The sequence below is a fragment of the Podarcis tiliguerta genome (assembly GCF_965153285.1).
Source record: "Podarcis tiliguerta genome assembly, chromosome: 17".
Taxonomy (NCBI): Eukaryota; Metazoa; Chordata; class Lepidosauria; order Squamata; family Lacertidae; genus Podarcis; species Podarcis tiliguerta.
The window spans coordinates 10,587,131-10,608,494 of NC_139550.1; the positions used below are offsets into that span (position 1 = coordinate 10,587,131).

Sequence of the window (21,364 nt, forward strand, 5' to 3'; positions counted from 1 at the left end):
ATGTCTGGTCGTAATCTCTTTGCCATTTGATAAGTAATGGGAAGTGCTCCTCCAGCTGTTCAAATACGCTCACTGCAGCACACCCCTGTTCTATGGGAATCGTAAAGTGTGATGCCCTTGATGGCAAAACAGACTAAGACTTCTAGCATGGAAATGGGGGAGATGTGGCCCTGAGGACGTTGTTGGACTCCAAATCCCATCAACGCATTTTCAAAAGGGAGGGAATGATGGGAATAGTAGTCCAGGGGAACAGGTATCCGGGGCTAGCTTTCAGATAACAAAGGAAGGGTCAGACTCTGTAGGATGTGGGGGTGTTCCTAGGAAAGGCAGGTATCTGTCCAATAAAGTCCAGCACTAAAGTGGGCCCTAACATTGCCCTGCAGGGCTGTGTGACAGCCAAAGACCCACCCCTCAAGCAATGTTTTGGGTAATGTATGTTTGGTGTGGTACCAATGGATGCCCTCTGCTATGTCTAGTGGGGCTTCTAGGGGAGGAAATGACTTTGCATGGTAGATGCACTGATTCTGACTGCGGAGATGAAAATTCTAAGCCACCACTCCCAGGTTCAGAGTGTGGTCACATCTTCCTTTTCTTCCTCAGGCAGCACAACGGGAAATTCCCCTCTTGCTCTCAGCTTCAAGGGCCCTGAGGAGGCAGGCAATTGGCTTCAGAGTCATCATCACAAGCAGTTGTTGCCAAAGAGGCCTGTGAATAGGGCCCCAACCATCATAATCTGTAACATTCAATTAATAACTAATTAGCATTTCACAGATGAAAGAGAGAGGCACGCTTGTAATAATCCCGGTTTTCATACCATGATCATCGCTGCCTTGCGGGGCCCTCCCCACGACTCTGCTCCACTATTAGAGCAGGATTTGTTCCACCTGCTGTTGTCATTTGATGCCAACAGAAAGAATGCAGAGGATCTTGTGGAGTAGAGCACTCCAAAGCCTGGGCACAGTACAAAGGCACCAACTTGCCCACCATGTTGGGGGAGCTAATCACATGACTCGTTATGTGATGCCACATGACACATCTACCCCAGTGGGACATGCCATGGGGAGAAGGAGGTGGAGTGCCTCCTCCCCATGGCATGCGTCGGGGGGGTGTGTGCAGAGGGCAATCTTCATCCTCGTTCATCCCAGTCCCCTCTCAGCTCCCAGGTGGGGGCTTGGGCACCCAGAGTGGTGATGGGTGATGTTGGCCCCCTCAACATGGGGGGAGGGAAGAAGAAGAAGAAGAAGAAGAAGAAGAGGAGGAGGAGGAGTTTGGATTTGATATCCCGCCTTTCACTCCCCTTCAGGAGTCTCAAAGCGGCTAACATTCTCCTTTCCCTTCCTCCCCCACAACAAACACTCTGTGAGGTGAGTGGGGCTGAGAGACTTCAAAGAAGTGTGACTGGCCCAAGGTCACCCAGCAGCTGCATGTGGAGGAGCGGGGAAGCGAACCTGGTTCCCCAGATTACGAGACTACCACTCTTAACCACTACAACACACTGGCTCTCAGGGCCCCTGATTCAAAATATTGAGGGGGCTGGAGCACCTAGCACCTCCTATATCTGGCACCGGTGGCATAACAGCGAAAGCTTTAGTGCACATTTTTCCTATAGAAATTCAGGTACAGTGGTACCTCGGGTTACAGATGCTTCAGGTTACAGACTCCACTAACCCAGAAATAGTACCTCCGGTTAAGAACTTTACCTCAGGATGAGAACAGAAATCGCACGGCAGCGGTGCCATGGGGGGACGGCAATAGCGGGAGGCCCCATTAGCTAAAGTGGTACCTCAGGTTAAGAACAGTTTCAGGTTAAGAATGGACCGCCAGAACAAATTAAGTTCGTAACCCGAGGTACCACTGTATTAGGACGTGCAACAAGGTCTGTCTTCCAATCATTTCAGAGAAGAGGCAGAGGCAGTGTTGAAGCTGCAATCATATATCCAGTTACCTGGGGGTAAACCCCTTTGGCAAACATGCAGAACATTGTTGTGTAAATCTAATAACCAGCACTTTGAACTACCCCCAGACATGAACCACGAACCAGTGAAGATGGTAGAGCAGTTGAGTCACAGATTCCCAATAACTGGTCCGAAGCCAGCGATAGTTTCTTTGAAGGTGGAATTCTCCTTCAGTCAACTCATTCTAAGACACACCCCAGTCAATCGGACACTTCCAAAGGACTTTCATTTGCTAACCTCACTACCTGTGAAACAAACTCTACTGTTGCGCTTTTGGAACTCTCCGTTCTCACCTGCAATTGAAGAATGGATTGCAGTTGATGACTTTTTTTTAGCTTTGCCCGCTAAATAACATGTTATGTGGCACAGGAGTAATATTTGGGAATACAAACTTCAACGCATTTGGCAACCGTTTCCAGAAATGTTCTTTAACTGAGCTTTAATCTTTTGCTTGATCTTGCTCATTTGGCAAAAAAAGGCCCCTGCCCCCGCTCCATCACGCACACACACCTTTTCTTGTTGTGTTTTCTTTTCTTCTTGGGTTCAATGTTCCTCGCCTCTTCCCCTTAATTATACTCAGTAGGGGGATTTGCCAACCCTCAGTATGCAGAGGGAGGCTCTGTACACTGAGGAGATAATAGCACTGCTGCTTTTTTCTGATAAAACTGTAGAAATTTATGTTAATCTCCTGTTTGAAATTCAATAAAAATGTTAATAACAAAAATAGTTTGGGTTTGCCTTTGCTTTCTTTCCAGCTAGAGCTATAAAAATATTATTTTGTTCTTGGCATGACCTTCTGTACTGTTCTCAGGGAAACTGTGCTTTATGTTTGATGGTCTTGGGCAAATCTCTTTAAAATGAAGGTTTATTGCTCCCCTTTCACCCCTATACACCAAAAATATCTACTCATCTTCTTGTCAAACTCTTCTTTCTTTCTTTTTTACTTCCCCTGTCACTGAAACAAAGTTTTATCAACAGAGTTATATGGTGGCCCTTTTAGAATTTGGCACAAATGAGGATTTGCTCTGAGTTGTTCTGATCAAAAGCACACACTTTTCACGAGCTCATTTAAAGGAGCAGCCCCCCTAGCTGATCACAAGAGAAGGCTATTACCCCAAAATGAAAAGCTGCCACCAATCAGAGCAGGGATGGGGAGCCTGCGGCTATGTAGATGTTGTTCAACTACAACAGGAATGGGGAACTTCAGGCATGGGGAACTTCAAGTTAATAAAGACAGCCACTTCCGGCTTGCCCAGGAGGTGGGGTTGCGGGCTTCACGCCCACCCCACGTGAGCAGGGGCTGGTTTAGCCCCCGCGAGAGCAAGGAAATTCCAGGGAATCCCGGGGCATCCCCCCCACCAGCCAGCCAATCGGGGGGGGGCGTGGCTTGCCCTATTTAGTGCCGGCAGGAGGAGGCTCGTCCTTGTTTGGAGGTGTGGGCCAAAGGCACGCCCCTTGTTTGGAGGTGTGGGCCAAAGGCACGCCCCTTGTTTGGAGGTGTGGGCCAAAGGCACGCCCCAGAGCGGTGACCCAGGGGAAGCTCCTAGTTGACGTGCCTCAGCAGGAGACTCCCCCACTATGGTGTTAACCCTTCCCGTGTCTCCAGCAAATGGGCTGGAGCCGGATAGTCGGTCGGACCAATGCCTTAGCCGATGCCTCTCATTCCTGAATTCAATAAAGTTGTGGCCTAATTCGCCCATTTTAACCTTATATGATGGTGTCTCGTGTCTTTATTTATCTTGGTGGGGGGCGCGAACTCGCCACGCAATCCAGGTGTAAATGTGTGTACAATAACTATCTTTCTTAAAGACAATAGCCTCTGCTGTGCCTCGATTTTCCCTGTAGAAACACAACAATGGGTGAGCACCAGGGACCCCCTGGAAATTTATTCACTGCTTGGCAGAGATTGGGGTGTGTGTGCAACCTTTGCCACATTGTGTGCACTGCTCCCGTCACAAGCAAGTGACCTCCTGCGATTTTGTCAGGTTGGAAAGGGTCTTCCCATCCCTATTGGCCAGGACTGCTGGAGATGATGGGCCTCCCCCACCCCTCCACTGGAGGATGGACAGGAGAGCAAGCTGGGGCTGCACTTATTACAAACAGCTCCTCTCAAACATTCTGTTCTCTTTTTACACAGAAAAGGGAATGACAAGGACAGAAACGGAACCGCAACTAAATTTTGGACTTTTCTGTCCCTGTGGCGATTAGCAGGACTCTGCGTCAGGGGAATGTTTCGACAGACTCTCCGAACCGTTGGCCTAACCCCAAATTCGGCTTGACAGCACTGACTGCTCATAATCTTGTAGCAGTTAACAGTTGGCCTTCTGGTGGCAGAGCTCTCTCAACAGATCTCACACACGCCGTCTACATGGGCCTGACATCCAGAGTCTGCCCGTTTGCTGAGTACGGAATAGGACGTGACAGGAGATAACACAGACATGTGTATGTGTGCTCGGCTCACGTGAGATGATGGCAGAACCTCTGGTTTTAGGCAAAGCTGCTCAGTAGAAGAAAATAAACGAAAAAAGCTAATGTTTGGCCTGCATAGAGATGGAAAGAGACGCAGAACAGTCTCTCCATCCTAGGACAACCTTTCTAGAAGGATCTCATCATGTGTAAAGGGCATAGATGAGTGAGGTATAATGTTTATTTAATAATAATAATAATAGTACCCCATCCATATGGGTATAGTTTTGTGCCACACTAAATTTTGGCATCACTTTGGGGGGAATCCAAAATTTCGGGGTCACACGTTAATGGAGCTTGGGGGGGGTTGTAGGCTGGAAACATCTGGAGGCATTGGCTACCCCTGACACAGAGGAACAAAACAGAAAGCCCTACCCCCCCCCACTGCTGCAGTTGTCGGTACCACTGCTGAAGAGGCTGGCAAACCACGGCTGCCTGGGGCAAGAGCCATGCCAGAAAGAGAAATCTGCCCTGTCCCCAGCCACCCCAAGCTCCTCTTTGCACTCGCCACCCCTTTTCTCTGAGACTTGCCAGCCACGCTCGCAACTCCTGCTCTCCTCAGGGCAGCCAGCATATACAGGTCTTGGTACCTCATGCAGAGGCCCTGCATTATATATAATAATTCTCCATACACCTAGCAATGTTGCTTTCTTTTTCCTTTCATACTTGTGTAGGAGAGGCGAAGCTTGTTTGGAGGGGGGAGAGCACCTGTAGATACTGCCTCTCCCTTGTTATAAGAATTTGAAGGTCATATATATATATATATATATATATATATATATATATATATTAGATGCTCATAAATGTACCAAGCAAACACATACAAATATGTAAACCGCATGCCTGAAACCCACAGAAAAGTCTTGAAACCATTCTCTCTCTCCAAAAATGACCTCGAATATTTCTCTGCAAGGCCAAAGGAAATGGAAAATATCCCCATTGTTTTTTTCACAAATCCTGTCTTAAGGGCACATTTAAGATATGAATAGGGTGTGAGCCTGTGACCTGTATTCAGGAACTGAGTAACAAAAGAGTGGCCAGGATGCCCAGGTAATCCAATCAAGCAACCTAGCAGGCAGGAGAAAAACAAGGCACTCAGATTTCTGTTGTAGTCCGCCCCTTCTGTGATGTATGTATGATGTTTCTAGGGGTGATCTTGGACTCCAGGTCGGGCAATTTAAAATGTCTATATAAGGGCTTGCACACCTTTGTCCTGGGTCCCCCCCCCATGTGTGTGGGGGGAAGCACTTTGTTGCAACAGCTTTAATAAAGATCAGGCTTACTAGCTGCTTTGCTTCTCAATATTCTCTGGTTGGCCTCTGTTATTTTCTCCTACCGATAGAGAACCTACAAAAGGACTCTATAAGGGCTCTTGTGTCCCCCATAAGGGAATAAGGGCAGATTTTTCTCATAACACAAGTGCAGGAATCATGTCGCAATACCTCTTGTAATCAATCAACCCCCAAACCAGGCCTTCCTTGGCTCCTTGTTTGCCTATTATTTGTTCACATGCTTGCATCTCTTTTCCCATCTTATTTGTTTACTATTATATTCTAATGGATTGTTGAATAATGCTAATGGATTATTATTGATTTATAGCTTTTTGAATATTGCTTTATTTGATGTACGGCGAGTTGTTTATTTTAAAGTTATTGTGACTTTTTTGTATTGGATCAGATTGCTATTACGTGTGTGATTTTTGCTGACTTTTGTTTTTTCAGCTTGTAAACTGCCTTGTAAAATAGAAAAGGCGGTATACAAATTAAAAGTGAAATAAAATGACAAAAAGTGTTTCTCTGTGTTCCCCTATTCATTTTTTCTTCCAATTATACACTACAGTCTAGGGACGCGGGTGGCGCTGTGGGTTAAACCACAGAGCCTAGGACTTGCCGATCAGAAGGTCGGTGGTGCTGGCCACATGACCCGGAAGCTGTACGCCGGGTCCCTCGGCCAATAAAGGGAGATGAGCGCCGCAAACCCAGAGTCGGCCACGACTGGACCTAATGGTCAGGAGTCCCTTTACCTTTACTAGTGTAACCTCTTCTGCTCAAGCCAAAGTCCACTTTTACTTTAAAACTTAACTAATTTATTACGGCACAAAGTTTCCTTTTTGGTGATAGGAGAGTGGTGAGAGAATTCTGCAACAACAGCAAAGCTTTAGCATAGTCACTGCTAGAAAAGAAGATGGGGACATCTAGTGGAGCTTAGAAAAAAGTGCAGCAGCATCCTTTGGTGATCTCAAGAACACAGAACAAACGCAGCACTGATTCCTAATGGTTCCTAACTTACCAGAAAGTCTTATTTGGCATGTTGTCAGGGTTGGTCCAATGTGTTATGCTGCCTGAGCCAAAAGACTAGGCGGTGCACCTTCACCATTCCATGCAAAGAAGCTGATCCAACAGGCAAGACTGAATTTTCTCCTCATTTCCACATCAGCTTTCTTTTTATTTTATTTTTTTAAGTCCTCGTGAAAATTCAGAAGCATTGTAGTGCAAGGTTCTCTAATGTACACATGTTTGCAAGCAATTTTACCTAACATACGCATTTTTGCAGACTAATTTTCCCTTGGAATGTGCATTTTGTATGCTATTTTCACAAATATATGCAATTTAATACACATTTTATCCTAATATGTGTATTTTGCTTGTATTGGAGACACTCACCAAAGGCAGGATTGGCTGCAGTTCCCTATCTAGTGCACATGTAATGGCAAATTCAGGATTATCACCATGTAAATTATGGAAAGGACCTTAGTGATGAAAATGGGCTAGTTTGCAGTTTTCCTGTCTTTTTAAATCTAATTTACTTTTTTTTAAAAAAAGGCTGAACGTTGGGTACCACCTTTTTCCGCAATGAAGTTCTGCAAGCCCCCAAAGCCCATGCATTCTATATAATAATAATAATTTATAATAATAATTTATTATTTATACCTCGCCCATCTGGCTGGGTTTCCACAGCCACTCTGGGCGACTCCCAACAGAATATTAAAAGCACAATAAAACGTCAAACATGTCAAACACATTAAAAGCTTCCCTAAACAGGGCTGCCTTCCCTAAACAGGGCTGCCTTCAGATGTCTTCTGAAAGCCAGATAGTTGTTTGTTTCCTTGACATCTGATGGGAGGGCATTCCACAGGACGGGAGCCACCACCGAGAAGGCCCTCTGCCTGTATAGACAGACAATGCATGACCACATGTGTCATCTACAATCAAAACTGAATCTATGCACAGTTTCTCAGAGAAGCCTTTACTAAGCACTTTGACCTTGGAGGGGCCTCTCAGGGCTTTTGCTTCTTCTTTTCAGTTTTTAAGAGAACATCCTTTCTTTTCTGCGTGTTGACATGAATGACGATCTGAGAGGGCATTGAAGCGCTATTATTTTGGACAGTGTAGAGAGCCTGCACCCCGCTGCTCATATCTCTCTCATATCCCTGGACCACAGCATTTGGGCTCAGCACCCGTATGGATATGTTCGGCTTCCGGGAAGGATCTGGCATGGCCTTTATCACTGCGTATATATTAATATTTCGAATCTGCGGTGCATCTCTTAGTGAGAGGGTGCCTTTACATCTGTCATGGAGGTCTGCCTTTGCAACAAAGATCTGACGGATTTGGGGCCCCTTGAGAGCTGGCCCCGGCAATGAGTGTTTACAAGGGGTTTTCTTCATGGCAAAGTTAGAACAGATAGGGTTCCTGGGTCTTTTTTCTTCTCCTGTCATAGGCCTTCCTTTCTGTCTGATTTGGTACCCTCTCCAAGCTGCTTGGATTGTGGCGGCAGCATCCTCGTATCTCTGGTCCTGAATTCCCGTGGCAAAGACATTGAAAGAGGTGTACGTGAACACTTCCCTGTTGGGTCTGAGGGTGGACTCGATTTCAAAAAAGGTGACGTTCGGATTCAAAAGTGGATAGTCTTCTATGAAGTTTCTTGAATAGTTCCTTGGCTTGCCATTTGGGAGGGAAATGCTCTGGCCAGAAGGCTTTGTTCCAGACACCAAACCAAACTGCTGAAGGCAATCTAGGAGGGCGGGGAAAGGTTTGCTCTCGTCTTCAGCTCTTGTTTTCTTCTGCAACTTTCGTTGATTGGTCCTGCCGTAACCGCAGAGTCCCAGAGGCAATTCCTTCCGGGTCATGTACCCTCGGAAAGCTGCCTGAATTTGGGTGGCGGCCTTATTCATTTTGCTAATATCCTTTCTGACTTGGCAACCCCTCCAGGCAGACTGGAGAGTGACGGCAGCCTCCTTTTCCCGTTGAAGCTGCTGGCGTGTCTTCCGCTGGCGCCCTGGCAGCAAGGATAGGACCTCATCCATATTCACATCGCTGGCAGTCCTAGCACAGCATATTTCCCTCGGTTTATGAACGAAACAGGGCCGCTGGGGGTGGCGGTTCATACTTCGAGGAGACCTGGCCCTCCGGTCATCTTTACAATGACAAACATACTGGGGAAGAGGCCATGGTGCATATCTATCACCCAGACAATCTATACTATCCCCTGTAGAAACGTTTGCTTTCCTGTGGGGAACATATTGTTCAGATCTGTCATCGTGAGAAAAGGTATCATCTTCTTCACTTGAAGAATCCAGATCGCAAGAATCCTCTTCAGTCATTTTGGCTGGAATTTGATCTTCCTTTCCCCACAACTGCAATTTTTGGGGACAAAGGAGCTACGCTATTGCTACGGACGTCTCTTTCTCGCTTCCTTTGCAAGCTGTCTGGAAGGGCGAGGGAATAATTTATTTTTTTCTTTTTGCTTCTGAAGAATGGTAACTTTCAACCTGCTTCTTCCCTACATCCAATAACGTCCTGCAGAGTCTCAGGTGTCCGCTCTTACCTCCCTTTTTTCAATCTGCTTATGAATCTGCTAGGAAAGATTTTGTGCCAGCTTGGTGTCACCCAGTGTCCTGATGTCAGCTGGATACACCCCTTTTCCAACTAACCCAGTTCCTGCAGTGCTGGTAACTTAGCTAGTATCTACTCCACTCTTGAGTATCAAATGAAGTTGAGCTGGCTGAAGATGAACCTAAACCGGTTTGGGAGGGTGATGGCTGGCAGGTCACATGACTTGATAGGGACACCCACTGCACATAGCGTTCAGCCTCCCAGATTTGCAACCATGTGATCAGCTGCGCCTGCAGTCCAAGACTGGAGCAGTGGCTAGGCAGGCCTTCCAGATATGCTCTAGTGAAAATACTGTGAGCCTGTATATCTGCTCAGGTTATAATGGGTCATTTATGCCTCCATAATCTTGAGGCTGGATTGTTAGGCTTTACACAGAGCTACCCTTAACACTGTCAACTTAAATGGCTGCAGATGCAGCAGTGCATCTGTTGATGTGGGCAAGCTGTAGAAAGCACATTAAAGCAGCACTCTTAAAATAAGGGATTTGAATACAGGTGTTATTGGCACTGGAGCTGGTTTTGACCTTCATGGCTTGCCCCCTACATACCTGACACTGCCTTTTCTTCTTTGTTCCATCATACCTTTAAACACCAATCACAAGTGTCTTGACTGTGCCAGGACTGCAGCTCAATCCTAACCCCATTTCCCTGGGAGTAAGTGCTAAGGAAAGTGAAAAAAGGTTTAATTTACTTGAGTCAGCAGAATTGTGCCTCTGCAGGCATATTGTGACTGTTTTATCTGTGTTACCAGGTAAATTTAGCATGTAGTGCTGGGTATGTAAAGGGGTCAGATTACGGCACACACTGTTGGGGATTAGTGGAGACTTGTGAAGGCCATTGGAGAAATCTATGGAACTGTGGAAACGTGACAAACTTTGAGAAGAGCTTGTCAGAGAGAAGTTGGACAACTTACAAGACTTCTGGACTCAAGAGAATTCTAACAGTTGCAGGACTTTGAAAGCAACTGGATTTAGTACTTGCCTTGTGGACTTTGGCACAGCAAGGACTTTGAAAGCAAAGAACCCTCTCTGGGCTCAGAGAGTAAAAACTTATTTATTGTCTGTTACTAGCGTGTGTATATAGTGTGAATTTGCCAAGTAAAAGCTATCTCTACTATGCAGTGGTTTCTTGTGGTGAGCTTAACTGCTTGACTAAATTTCTGTGTTGGCTACACAACACCCAACAACAGCAAGCCCCAGTCAATTCAACAGATCTATGTCCAAGTAACCATACAGTGGTACCTCGGGTTACATACGCTTCAGGTTACAGACTCTGCTAACCCAGAAATAGTACCTTGGGTTAAGAACTTTGCTTCAGGATGAGAACAGAAATCGTGCCCCGGCGGCGCGGTGGCAGCAGGAGGCCCCCATTAGCTAAAGTGGTGCTTCAGGTTAAGAACAGTTTCAGGTTAAGAACGGATCTCCAGAACCAATTAAGTTCTTAACCCGAGGTACCACTGTACTTAGGAGTGTTCTGTAAGGCGGCAATCCTGTGCACACTTACCTGGGAGTAAGCCCCACTGAACACAGTGAGACTTACTTATGAATAGAAATGCATAGGACTATGCTATAAGTGAATAATGTTATGGACCCAGAAGAGGGCAGAATGGAGGTGTAATGGGGGCAAGGTGTAACGCACTTGTGCGTGCTCTGCCGACGCGTGCAGGGGCCAGAAACTGAACCCTCGCACGAAATGATCACCTCCTGCAATTACTGCAACTATCATTATTGAGCAACTGATAAATAAAAATGCCAGAAAGTCAGTGACGAAGAATTCTTATATAGCAATTTTTTAATATGCTCAAGGGCTGAAGTATCTTCTACACAGAACTAGAAAGCATTGCATTTTAAAATGAACTTCAGAGTTAGTCTGATGAGGCTCAATTTGGCAGTGCCCCATAAATATAGACATAAACCTTCTAGGCAGGTACTTCCACAATTTCAAAATAGTCATTAGGCAGAATCACATAGCCACCTTTGCCAGGGATGACGTCTTTTTCCTTCTGAAACTGAACAAGCTCTCTCAGTTTTTCAATCTGTTTCTCCTGACGTCTACATCGCTGCTGTGCAGTCTTAAGCTTCTTCCTCAGCTTATCCACCTGCTCTTCCAGCTGCTGAATTCTTTTTCTCTGGTGTACTGTATCCTCTACAGTATAGTTGTGATCACAAAAAACAGCAATATTATTGGGAGTGTGAAGCGGGGGCATTAATAATCCAATGCTGGGGTCTACTAGTCTTGGATCAGTTTGAGGTGGTGGTGGAGGAGGAGGTGAAGGAGAAGGGGGAGATGGTACTTCAAGTGGTTCTTGAGAGCCTTCAGACTAAAAACAACAAGACAAGAACATACCATTTAAGTTTGTTTTGTTACAGGCATCTGTAATTTTTTTTTAGGCAGCAACTACAATTTGCTAATCAATAGAGCTTGTTTGAAGAAAACTGTAATCTCACAATTTACAGTGTTAAGTATCTATTTAAATAGCCAGTTTTAACAGCAGATTGGTAACTTTATCCATTCGTGTTTTGGTATTATACATTTTTACACTATTTAAAGACAGTTGGGTATATCTCCGAGCATCTCAGTCGTCCATTTCCCCTCTTTGTAGTGATACAAAAGCCTTATACTTCCATAAGATACCATTCTCTTCTCACTACCAAGCCACATCTGAAATGTAACCACTGAGGATAGATTAATCCACACCACAATGACTTGAACACTTACACTCCAGCTCCCCTGTCCTACTGCACCATGTAGAAACCCAGGCACTTCTCAGGGTGTATGGGAAAGAGTGATAAACCCCATTAGAAGATTCCCAGGGGCACCAAAAAATGGTGCTGATGATGAGAATGCTGCTATGCAGCAGCTTTCCAGTGTAAAAGCAATAGTCTATCCATGAATAGAGGATATTCCTGTGGGCGTAGGAACGCCTCCTTTTAAATTTCTAAGTAGGGCTGAGCGACGTCTGATTTTCAACATCGTGATATTTCACCAGCTAAACATAGCAATATACTGACATATGATGTCTGAAATAAGGATGGAAGTATGTAGAGGCGAATGTGGTAATATCCTGGCATCTGCCACTACTTAGGAGTCTAAAACTGATAAATTTTTACTTGCCTTTAGCATATTCTTACAACTGTTATTTTATAGCATGGGTAGGCAAACTAAGGCCCGGGGGGCCAGATCTGGCCCAATTGTCTTCTAAATCCGGCCCACGGACGTTCCGGGAATCAGCGTGTTTTTACATGAGTAGAGTGTGTGCTTTTATTTAAAATGCATCTCTGGTTCTTTGTGGGGCATAGGAATTCGTTCTTTCTTTTTTCAAAATACAGTGGTGCCTCGCAAGACGAAATTAATTCGTTCTGCGAGTTTTTTCGTACAGCGAGTTTTTTCGTCTTGCGAAGCACCACGGCGGGGAGGGGTGGAGAGAAGCAGGGCAGCTGCCGCAGCCGGTCCTTGGACTCACCCGCGCCTTGTGGACACCGCGCGACGCGGCTGCTGGAGGGTGGCGGGGCTCAGGAGTGCGACTCCGGCTGCAGCGCTGGCTGCTGGCGGCCACGGCTCCTGAGGGGAGCGCGCGAGGGCGGTGGGCAGCGGCGCGAGGCAGCTGGAAGGTCGGAAGGTCGGCCGGAAGGTGGGAGGGAGCCGGAGGATCCGTCAGCAGGAAGGTGGGAGGGAGCCGGAGGAGCGGTGAAGCGAGCGTGTGACCGTCGCCATGACAGGAGAGGCAGGGCTGTTTCGTCTAGCGAAGCAAGCCCTTTGGAAAATCCGTCTTGTGAAGCACCTCAGAAAATGAAAAACCCTTTCGTCTAGCGGGTTTTTCGTCTTCCGAGGCATTTGTCTCGCGGGGTACCACTGTACAGTCCGGCCCCCTACAAGGTCTGAGGGACAGTGGACCGGCCCCCTGCTGAAAAATTTTGCTGACCCCTGGTACAGAGCAACAGGGGCAGCAGGAATCATGAGAGAAGTTATCATTATTTTTCACATAACACACATGCACACATCGTGATTTGCAGTATATCGCCATGCTGAATACTATTAAGCTGTTACCGCAATGTGGACTTCAAACTGATTTCAGACGCTGTATCGATACATCGCCCTGCCCTACAACTAGGAATTGAGTTTGAAGTCGGAAAACCATCTTGCCCCTCCCACCCCCAGCAGTTCATCTCCCCACTCCCCCTACTGAGGAGGTGGGAAGAAGGTTTGAGGCTTACAAATGCAATACAAAAACTGCTTTAGGCCATTGGTCTATGTACTGTCTACATTGTCTGGCTGCAGGTCTCCAACGTTTCAGACCAGGGACATTTCCTGGCTGAACCTGAACCTTTGGCAGGCAAGGCTACAGGCCTTACAGTGAGTAGTTTGGAGCAGCGATCCTCTCCAGGAATCATAAGGCAAAATGGGGTACTTTGTAGCCACACATACTGTCAAATGTTTCGTGCCCTTGCAATGGTGAGGAAAGCAAATAGTATACCACCTTAAAGGGGAAGCAGTGCTCACAGCTCATTCACTCTCTCCGAGCTCTTATGGAAGCCATCAAGTTTATTGGGTGTGGGACCTTTGTAGGACCAAGTGTTTAAAAGTGCTAACAACACTTTAAAAGTTGCAGCCTAATGAAAAAGCCACTTTCAATTTTTTACACTGAAGGCCCCCTGTCAGGGAACTGCCATCAGTGCCGGAGGGAGAGAGCAAAATCCAGAGGGATTCCAGAGAGCGTCCCGGGATTGGGAGAGGCAGCCCATCTTCTGGGGAAGAGAATCAGCGTAGCACCAGTGGAGAAGGGGGGCAGATGGGGGAAGCGGCGAGGCGGTCCCATGACTCCTTGCCGGGGACCAGCAGGGAGAGTAGAGGTCCTCCGCTGCCTACGCCCTCCTTGCGCAGAAGGCTTTCGCGCAGAGAGAGTAGGAGAAGACTAGGCGCCAAAGAGCTTCTTTGCTGGAAGAAGTTTAAGAAACGCTCACTGACGGATTCTGCCAGCAATTGAGACAGCCACGGGTGAGTGGCTGCCCGGACAGAAAAGGTTCACTCAGGCAGCCCAGCCAGGTGTTTGCACCAGCTTAGGCACGAGCAACCCCTAGAACCACTACACCTCCCCCCCAACAACTAAAAAAAAAAGTGTTCAATTAATGGGAGCGAGTAGTAGAGGAGCTGAGAGCCAATTCCAGTTACTATATCAAGAAGCAGGAACTGAGCAATTCAGCCTTCTCCTATTTGGTGCCAATGCTAATAACTGCTCTCCTCTTCACACAATATCTGTTGCTTAGAAAAAGAACCACTGCTTATGTATAAACAAATGTATCTGTGAATAATAGACCTTTTATAAAAGATCCACAAACCTCACTTACCTTCACATTTGGTTCTGTATGGCAAAATATTGTTGGCACAGCGTTGTCTTTTAGTAGTTTGTTGTTGCATTCTCTTTTGAAGCAATCTGGAGTAAAATGTTCAGAACAAATGCTGCTATACTTTGTTGGTTTGAAATTTTTCCTTCTAACCGCAGCTTCCCATTTCTTACAGAGATCAGGCCTTGTGAGGGGAAACCTAGAAACAAAACATAATTTGAGCAGAATTTGGTGGATGGAGCAGAGGGATTAAAATATTGATATTAAAATAGTGATATTAAAATATATAAATAACAGGAGTTCCACACAGGACTTGCTTCTGGTTCCAATCAGAATTGTAGAAAAATGGTGGCAGTACATAGGAATGAATGTAAAATTCAAATAAAGTAGGCAGGGCTGGAGATTTCATTTTATAGTAGTGCCCTTGAATGTTGCTCTCTGATTGCTGTATTATTATTAATTAGACTTTTATTCCGCCCTTCCTCTCAAAGGAGCCTAAGGTGGCAAACAAAACATTAACAGACTTTTCGCAAAATTAAATATCCTCACAGAATAAAACTCTGGCGTTTTTAAAAAGAAAAAGGTAGATGGGTTATCAGTGAGTGGAGAAAAGATGACAATAAGAGAACATATTCAGCATACGTGTTTTACTTATTTGGTTTATAAATAAGGAGTACAAAGAATTAAAACAAAACTCAGGAGATCTACCTCTTTTCAGTCCATGTAATTCTAACCACCTGACAGACTTGAAAGATTTTACTTTCTTTTTTACTTCTCCTTTGAAAATATAGGTTTTCACTGGACAGTAAGAAGGAACAGCTGAAACAGAACTGTGTTTTTGGCCAAAAAATGAGACGAGGACTGTCAAACTAAAGTGCATGTTTGACCTGTTAAAACTAAAGCAAATGTGCTTTATTGGGAACACAGAGTACCACTGAAAGTTTACAGGATTATGTTTCAACTTGGCTCAGGGGCAGGGCAATATGACCAGTGTGAGGGAAACTGGTGCTGTTTCTTCAAGCCTGTAAAATTTGCCAGAGAACAGGCTGTGGGCTGTCCATATCATAAGAGTAAATGTTGTCAAACTCAGATCTTGAACGTTGGGCGCTGAGATCTACAAAGCCATGGAATGCTGTGAAGATTTCCCTGGTTCTGCAATCATAAGATAGCCTGGATACGCTTGATACTAGTTTTAGTAAATGGTTTGAAGGAAGATGGTTATAACAGATGTTTAGAATGAGAAATACAGCTAACACCTCTACAGATAAAATACTGGTAAATCAAAGCATGAGTTGTTCACTTGATACAAGAGGATTTACTACAGATTATGCTTCAATAGTGGTGGTGGACATGAGTTGGAAAAAACCTTCTGTGCCTTTAAAAGGCTACATAATAGACAGATATTCCATATACTGCACCTCAGATATATCTATGTTGGGAATATTATACCTGCTGAATTTCTACCAGGCATACAGCCTTTAAAGACAGCCCTTGTCCCTTCAGCCATATTCAACTCACTTTCTAATTTATTAGAAAACATGGGATTGGATCCAGAGTGAGGTAGCTGCTTACAAAGTCCTCATTAAATCAAATGCAGCTTAAGTTGTGATAACTTTCAAAGCAGCGCAGCAAAAGGGAGCCTGTAAATGAATTTGTGCGCCTTTTAAAAAAGCAAAGCAACACGTGTAGTTTCAGTAGCCAAAAACTTTCTCATCACTGAATTTCTGCTTGTCTCAAGGAATTTCAGAGCTCAGAAAGCCTGCCAGGCAAAACAAAAACATCGTCGCTTAGCTTTAAATGTTTGTTCGTTTGAGAAGTGGAATACAAAAAGGGAGGTGTGAGGAGGTCGTTGAAATAAGTGAATGGAAGATAAGATATTGAAATTGTTTGATGTGTTTTAAATTGTTTTTGTTTTGTTAGTTTAATGTGTTAGTGTTAGGTGTTAGTGTTATGTAGTGTTTCTGTATTGTATTGTCCATTTTTATTTCTTCTTTGTAGTGTTTAAATTGTTGGAAAAGTAATAAATATTATTTTCAAAAAAAAATATGTTTGCTCATTTTTTTTAAAGAGGCACAGTTATATCAAAGCACTGCAAAAACAAAAAAAAAAGTTCATTTTGGGGTCTACAAACTGGATTTCAACTGGAAATCCTGTTAAGAGTGCCACTTCTTGATCTGCCAAGGAGGGGGCAGCACTTGAATTACCCTACAGAAACAGCCCCTTTAGCAGTTTTCAGGCCGCTGCTACAAGGCAGTGATGATTTGGCTAAAATTAGGGGAGTTAGGAATAGGACTTCTGGATTTCCTCAAGGACCACTTGTATTACTTCACCTCGCAGCAAATAATGCCTGCAATGATTTGCTAGTCAGCAGATGTGAACAACTGTGAAACAGCTGTGGACCTTTTTCTGATTTTGGTCTTCGGATGTGAAATGCAAAATGACTGCTTTTGTGCTTCTTTCCTCCCTCTTTGTGGAAAGATCTAGGCGTGGGGAACCTCTGCCCTCCCAGATGTTGCAGGACAACAACCGCTATAAACACTAACCATTGACCACGTTGCCTGGGGCCAACACAAGTTCTGCAGCATCTGGAGGGCCACCCACATCCCTGATCTTAGGTGTACCCCAGCCTTTCCCAAACTTGGGTCCCCAGCTGTTTTTGGACTACAACTCCCATCATCCCTAGCTAGCAGGACCAGCGGTCAGGGATGATGGGAATTGTAGCCCCCAAAACAGCTGGAGACCCACGTTTGGGAAACACCGGTCTACCCAAACTCATCGAAATGGTGTTATTTATTACCACGAAACTCAGTGTAGCGGATTAAAAAACAAACAAACCTCTTGTTGGGCAAGAAAAAAAGAGGTCAGTTGACAGATAGAGATACTTAGATTTGGGGGAAGGGGGAGAAGAAAAACAGAAAAGTGGGAGGGTAAGAGATAGAGGTGACCTGCAGGGATACAAATATATTTATGGAATATTTATGTAAGAAGCAGGGGTGATAGTACAGCGAGTGGTTCAGAGATAGATGGGGTGCTGCAGAACGGAAAGAGGAGTGGGCACGTCCCTGGGCTAAAAAAACCCCACCAAAATATTGGGACGCTTTCAAGAAAAAGTGTTTATTGTTGTGTCGTAAACGTCAGAAGATTAGAACTCGTGAGGGGGTCACAACAGCTCAAGCAACCAATACACCTGTGAAGCCACGAAAACTCTTTTTAATGCTGCTGCTGCTGCTGCAAACGGGCTAAAAACGGCGCTTTTTGTGTACTTGTACCAAAAGAAAAAGCGGGGGGGAAACACCAGAAATTAGCCCCGAGGGAGATGGCACTTGAGGTACCCTGTCAGTGACGGTTAATCTCCCTCACGCGCATCCCAACCGCGCAGCACCACAAAGCACATCTTCGAATCCCGGCCCCGCCCCCCATCACGGGTTTTTGTGTGTTTTTGGGGGTTTTGTTTTTAATTAACAACCGGAGCTCGATTAGCCCCGCCTTCTCTGTCTCCGCGTCTCTTCAGTATAAAGGCCAACGCAGCGTACATTTTAACAGTTCCCCCCCTCCCCGCTTCGGAGCGCGCACGCGCTGTGGCTCCGCCTCGTGAAGCAAACGGTATCTCCCTTTCCCGCCCGCTCAGGCGGCGGGGTGGGTGCGCGCGCGCGCGCGCTCCCGCTCTCTTTCTCTCTCTCTGTCTCCTCGCGCCCTCCTTTCAAGCTTTCGTGCCACCGCCCCTACTCACTTGTGGAAGGAGATGGGCTTCTCTTTGTCGTATCGATTCCGGCAACGGTAGGCAGAGCAAGACTGCACCATCCTCTCGCTGCCGCCCTCCTTCGACCGCCGTAAATTTTTTTTTCGGGAGCTCGAAAACACACTTAGAAGGCCGCGAAGATCCAGATACCTCCCCGAGGCCTCCGCGTCCCTTTTTTAAAATTTAAAAAACCCGAAGAACGACATAAGCTGGATGTGGCCTCTCCCTACTTCAACATGGCGCTGCCAGCTTCAGAGCAACTCTCGCGAGAGCGACGCCACCGTGCTTTGCTATTGGTCACGCCCCGCGGTGGTTTGGGTGCGGCACGTCTCTGCTCGCCGCGTCCAATAGGAGCGGCCGTTCAGATTTTGACGTGCCTACCTTGGCTCCCGCGCTCGTAACTGTACGTGCGTCCGGACAGTGGCTTGTTGCCCTCTTCAAAAGGGCTGGTTTGAAAGCTGAGCTTGCGCACAGGGTGGCATCTCGCGGGTGCCTATTTTAAATCGTTCTGAAACTGAAGCGAGAGACAGATGGAAGAATTTCTGCATGATTTGTTCTTCCTTTTAGGGCTGCGCGCTTGCTCCGACTTAGTTAAGAGTAGCCCCATTGAACTAAACTGTGCTTACTCCTAAGTAACCAAGTACAGTACTAAGGAATTTTTTTAACTCAACAAGACATATATTTCACTTATATACACAGTTTATATTGCTTAATTGTGAACTGTGCAGTGGTTGTCTTACAAAGATATAAAACATTAGAATTCTCAGTAAAAAAAAAAAGCCAGAAACAGGTATTTAAAAACAAATGATTAAAGTCAACAGTAGCTTAAAAAATTGAGCTGCAGGTGTCTGTCTGCATTTGGAATCGCAAATATCTGTTTCACCCTTGGCCTTCCTCAGGGAACCCCTGTAGTAGCACAGCTTTGGTCTCATAGAATTTCTGCACATAAGTACCACCAACCTCAATGGAATGGCCCCAAAGGGTGGTGTGCCCTTTTTTGAATTTTGCTTTGTGGACTTTCATTTTTTTAAATCTAAGCCATTAGGTAAAAAGTATGGAGTTGTATGGAATGTTCATTATCTGTTGATGGAGATGCTATTAGGAGAACAATTGTTCCACGCTCCAGTATGTGAGCCTGTTCTTGTGGGTCCTGTCCGCCCCCGCCCCCCAACACCCATAGGGAGACAGGAGGGGAGTGGGTGTTATATCCTGGGTTAGTAGATGTGTATTTATTTTTCTCTAGGCTCTTGTTAACGTGCAACTAACAAGTATATTGTATGGATATGTTGTGACAGCTAAGTGGTTTCTGCTCTAGGGTGAGAAAACATATGGGGAACTTGCCCATTTTGAGAGAGGAGTGTGTAAGGTTCTACATTTAGGCAGGAAGAACCAGCTGCACAAATATGATGGGGAACACCTTGATTGCCGGTAGTACATGTGAAAAGGGTCTAGAGGTCACAGTAGACCACAAGCTTAACATGAGTTAACAGTGTGATACAGCAGCAAAAAAAGCAAATGCTCTTCTAGGCTGCATCAACAGAAGTATAGTGTCCCAATCATGGGAAGTAATAGTCCCACTCTATTTTGCTTTGGTTAGACTGTACCTGGAATGCTGTGTCCAGTTCAGGGCACCACCGTTTAAGAAGGATATTGACAAGCTGGAATGTCTGCTAAGGAGGGTGACAAAGATGATCAAGGGTCTGGAAACCAAGCCTTATAAGGAACAGTTGAGGGGAGTAAGTTGGGTCACCAGCCAGTGTTAAGCAAACCACTCCCTACCATAGCAACCAGCTGGGCTTCAGGAGTAATATTGGATCGTGCGTCCTCTAAGCAAGACCATACAGTTTACAATTTACTAGTCCAACCTATTGCAATGCAGGAATCTTTCATCCAATGTGGAGTTTGAACGCACAACCCTGAGATTAAGAGTCTCATGCTCTACTGACTGAACTATGGTGTTGAGGTCGGAACACAGATGGACTTGTGGGAGTCTGTTTCACTGTCAAACAGCTCTTACTGTCAGAAAGTTATTCCTGATGGCAGCATCTCCTGTCTTGTAACTTAAAGCTGTTTGTTCAGGTCCTAGCCTCTGGAGCAGAAGAAAACAAGTTTGCTCCATGCGACAGCCTTTTAGATATTTGAAGAAGGCTATCCTCTTGGTCTCCTCTTTATCAGGCTAAACATACTCAACAGAGAAAGCAGACCTGCCCACTCCCACACCTGCCTTAGTCACACCCAAGGTAAATTGTTGCAATGTGCCGTGTTGCTGTCCTTGGGAAATATTGGGGAATTACAGCTGATGCCACAATAATATTTGGTGATTTTTTGACCATTTCAAAAAAGCCTTGTTTAAATTCAAGGTACTGGTTATTACCTCTGAAGTCCTGAATGGTCCTGGACTAGGATATTTGAAGGGCCACCTCCTTCTGTATAAACTATCCATCAATTGCATTCCTATTTGGAAGCCCTGTCCTGATTTTGCTGGCAAGAGTGATGAAGTTGGCTGGGATGTGTGTCTTTTTATTGGGCCCATCCTGATTAGCCAAGAAAGGCTAGATTGGCTCCTTCGAATATTTTTAGGTGAAGGTTTAGATGTTTTCTGTTCTGCCTAGCTTTTGACATATTTTAACTTATCTCATTGATAGGTCCCTGGCTGACTGCCTTGCATCTGCATATAGGACCAGGGGGAATTCTTGGACAAATGGTCTGGCATGATAGGCAGCAGCTCCTAAGCTCCTATTTTCCTGAATGCAATATTCTCTTTTCCATCACTCCTTATACTTGAAGAAATGAGTTGCCTCTATGCAATGTAGAGAACAGGGACTGCAATCAGAGAAAGAAAAGAACAAAATTTATTTTCACCTATGGCAACAGGAAACAGCCTGAGTGGTCCCTGAATATCATCAAGTTGAGGGGTGGCTTTAGGCTGTTGGTTGTACAAGTCTGTTTGCTATTCCTCCGCCTACCT

At 45.5% G+C, this 21,364-nt stretch overlaps 1 protein-coding gene and 1 long non-coding RNA gene across 2 annotated transcripts; both read right to left on the bottom strand.

Moving 5' to 3' along the window:
- Positions 1-11,088: 11,088 nt before the first annotated feature.
- Positions 11,089-19,197, bottom strand: THAP1 (THAP domain containing 1). The gene is made up of 3 exons (XM_083420747.1): positions 18,388-19,197; positions 14,661-14,856; positions 11,089-11,635 (listed from the first exon to the last, which is right to left on the bottom strand). The coding sequence occupies exons 1-3, from the start codon at positions 18,456-18,458 to the stop codon at positions 11,234-11,236; spliced, it is 669 nt and encodes a 222-aa protein (XP_083276873.1). The 5' UTR covers positions 18,459-19,197; the 3' UTR covers positions 11,089-11,233.
- On the bottom strand, positions 13,871-14,649 carry LOC310668041. Its single transcript, XR_014506570.1, has 2 exons — positions 14,403-14,649; positions 13,871-13,956 (listed from the first exon to the last, which is right to left on the bottom strand). It is a non-coding gene; the product is annotated as an uncharacterized lncRNA (long non-coding RNA).
- Positions 19,198-21,364: the final 2,167 nt, after the last annotated feature.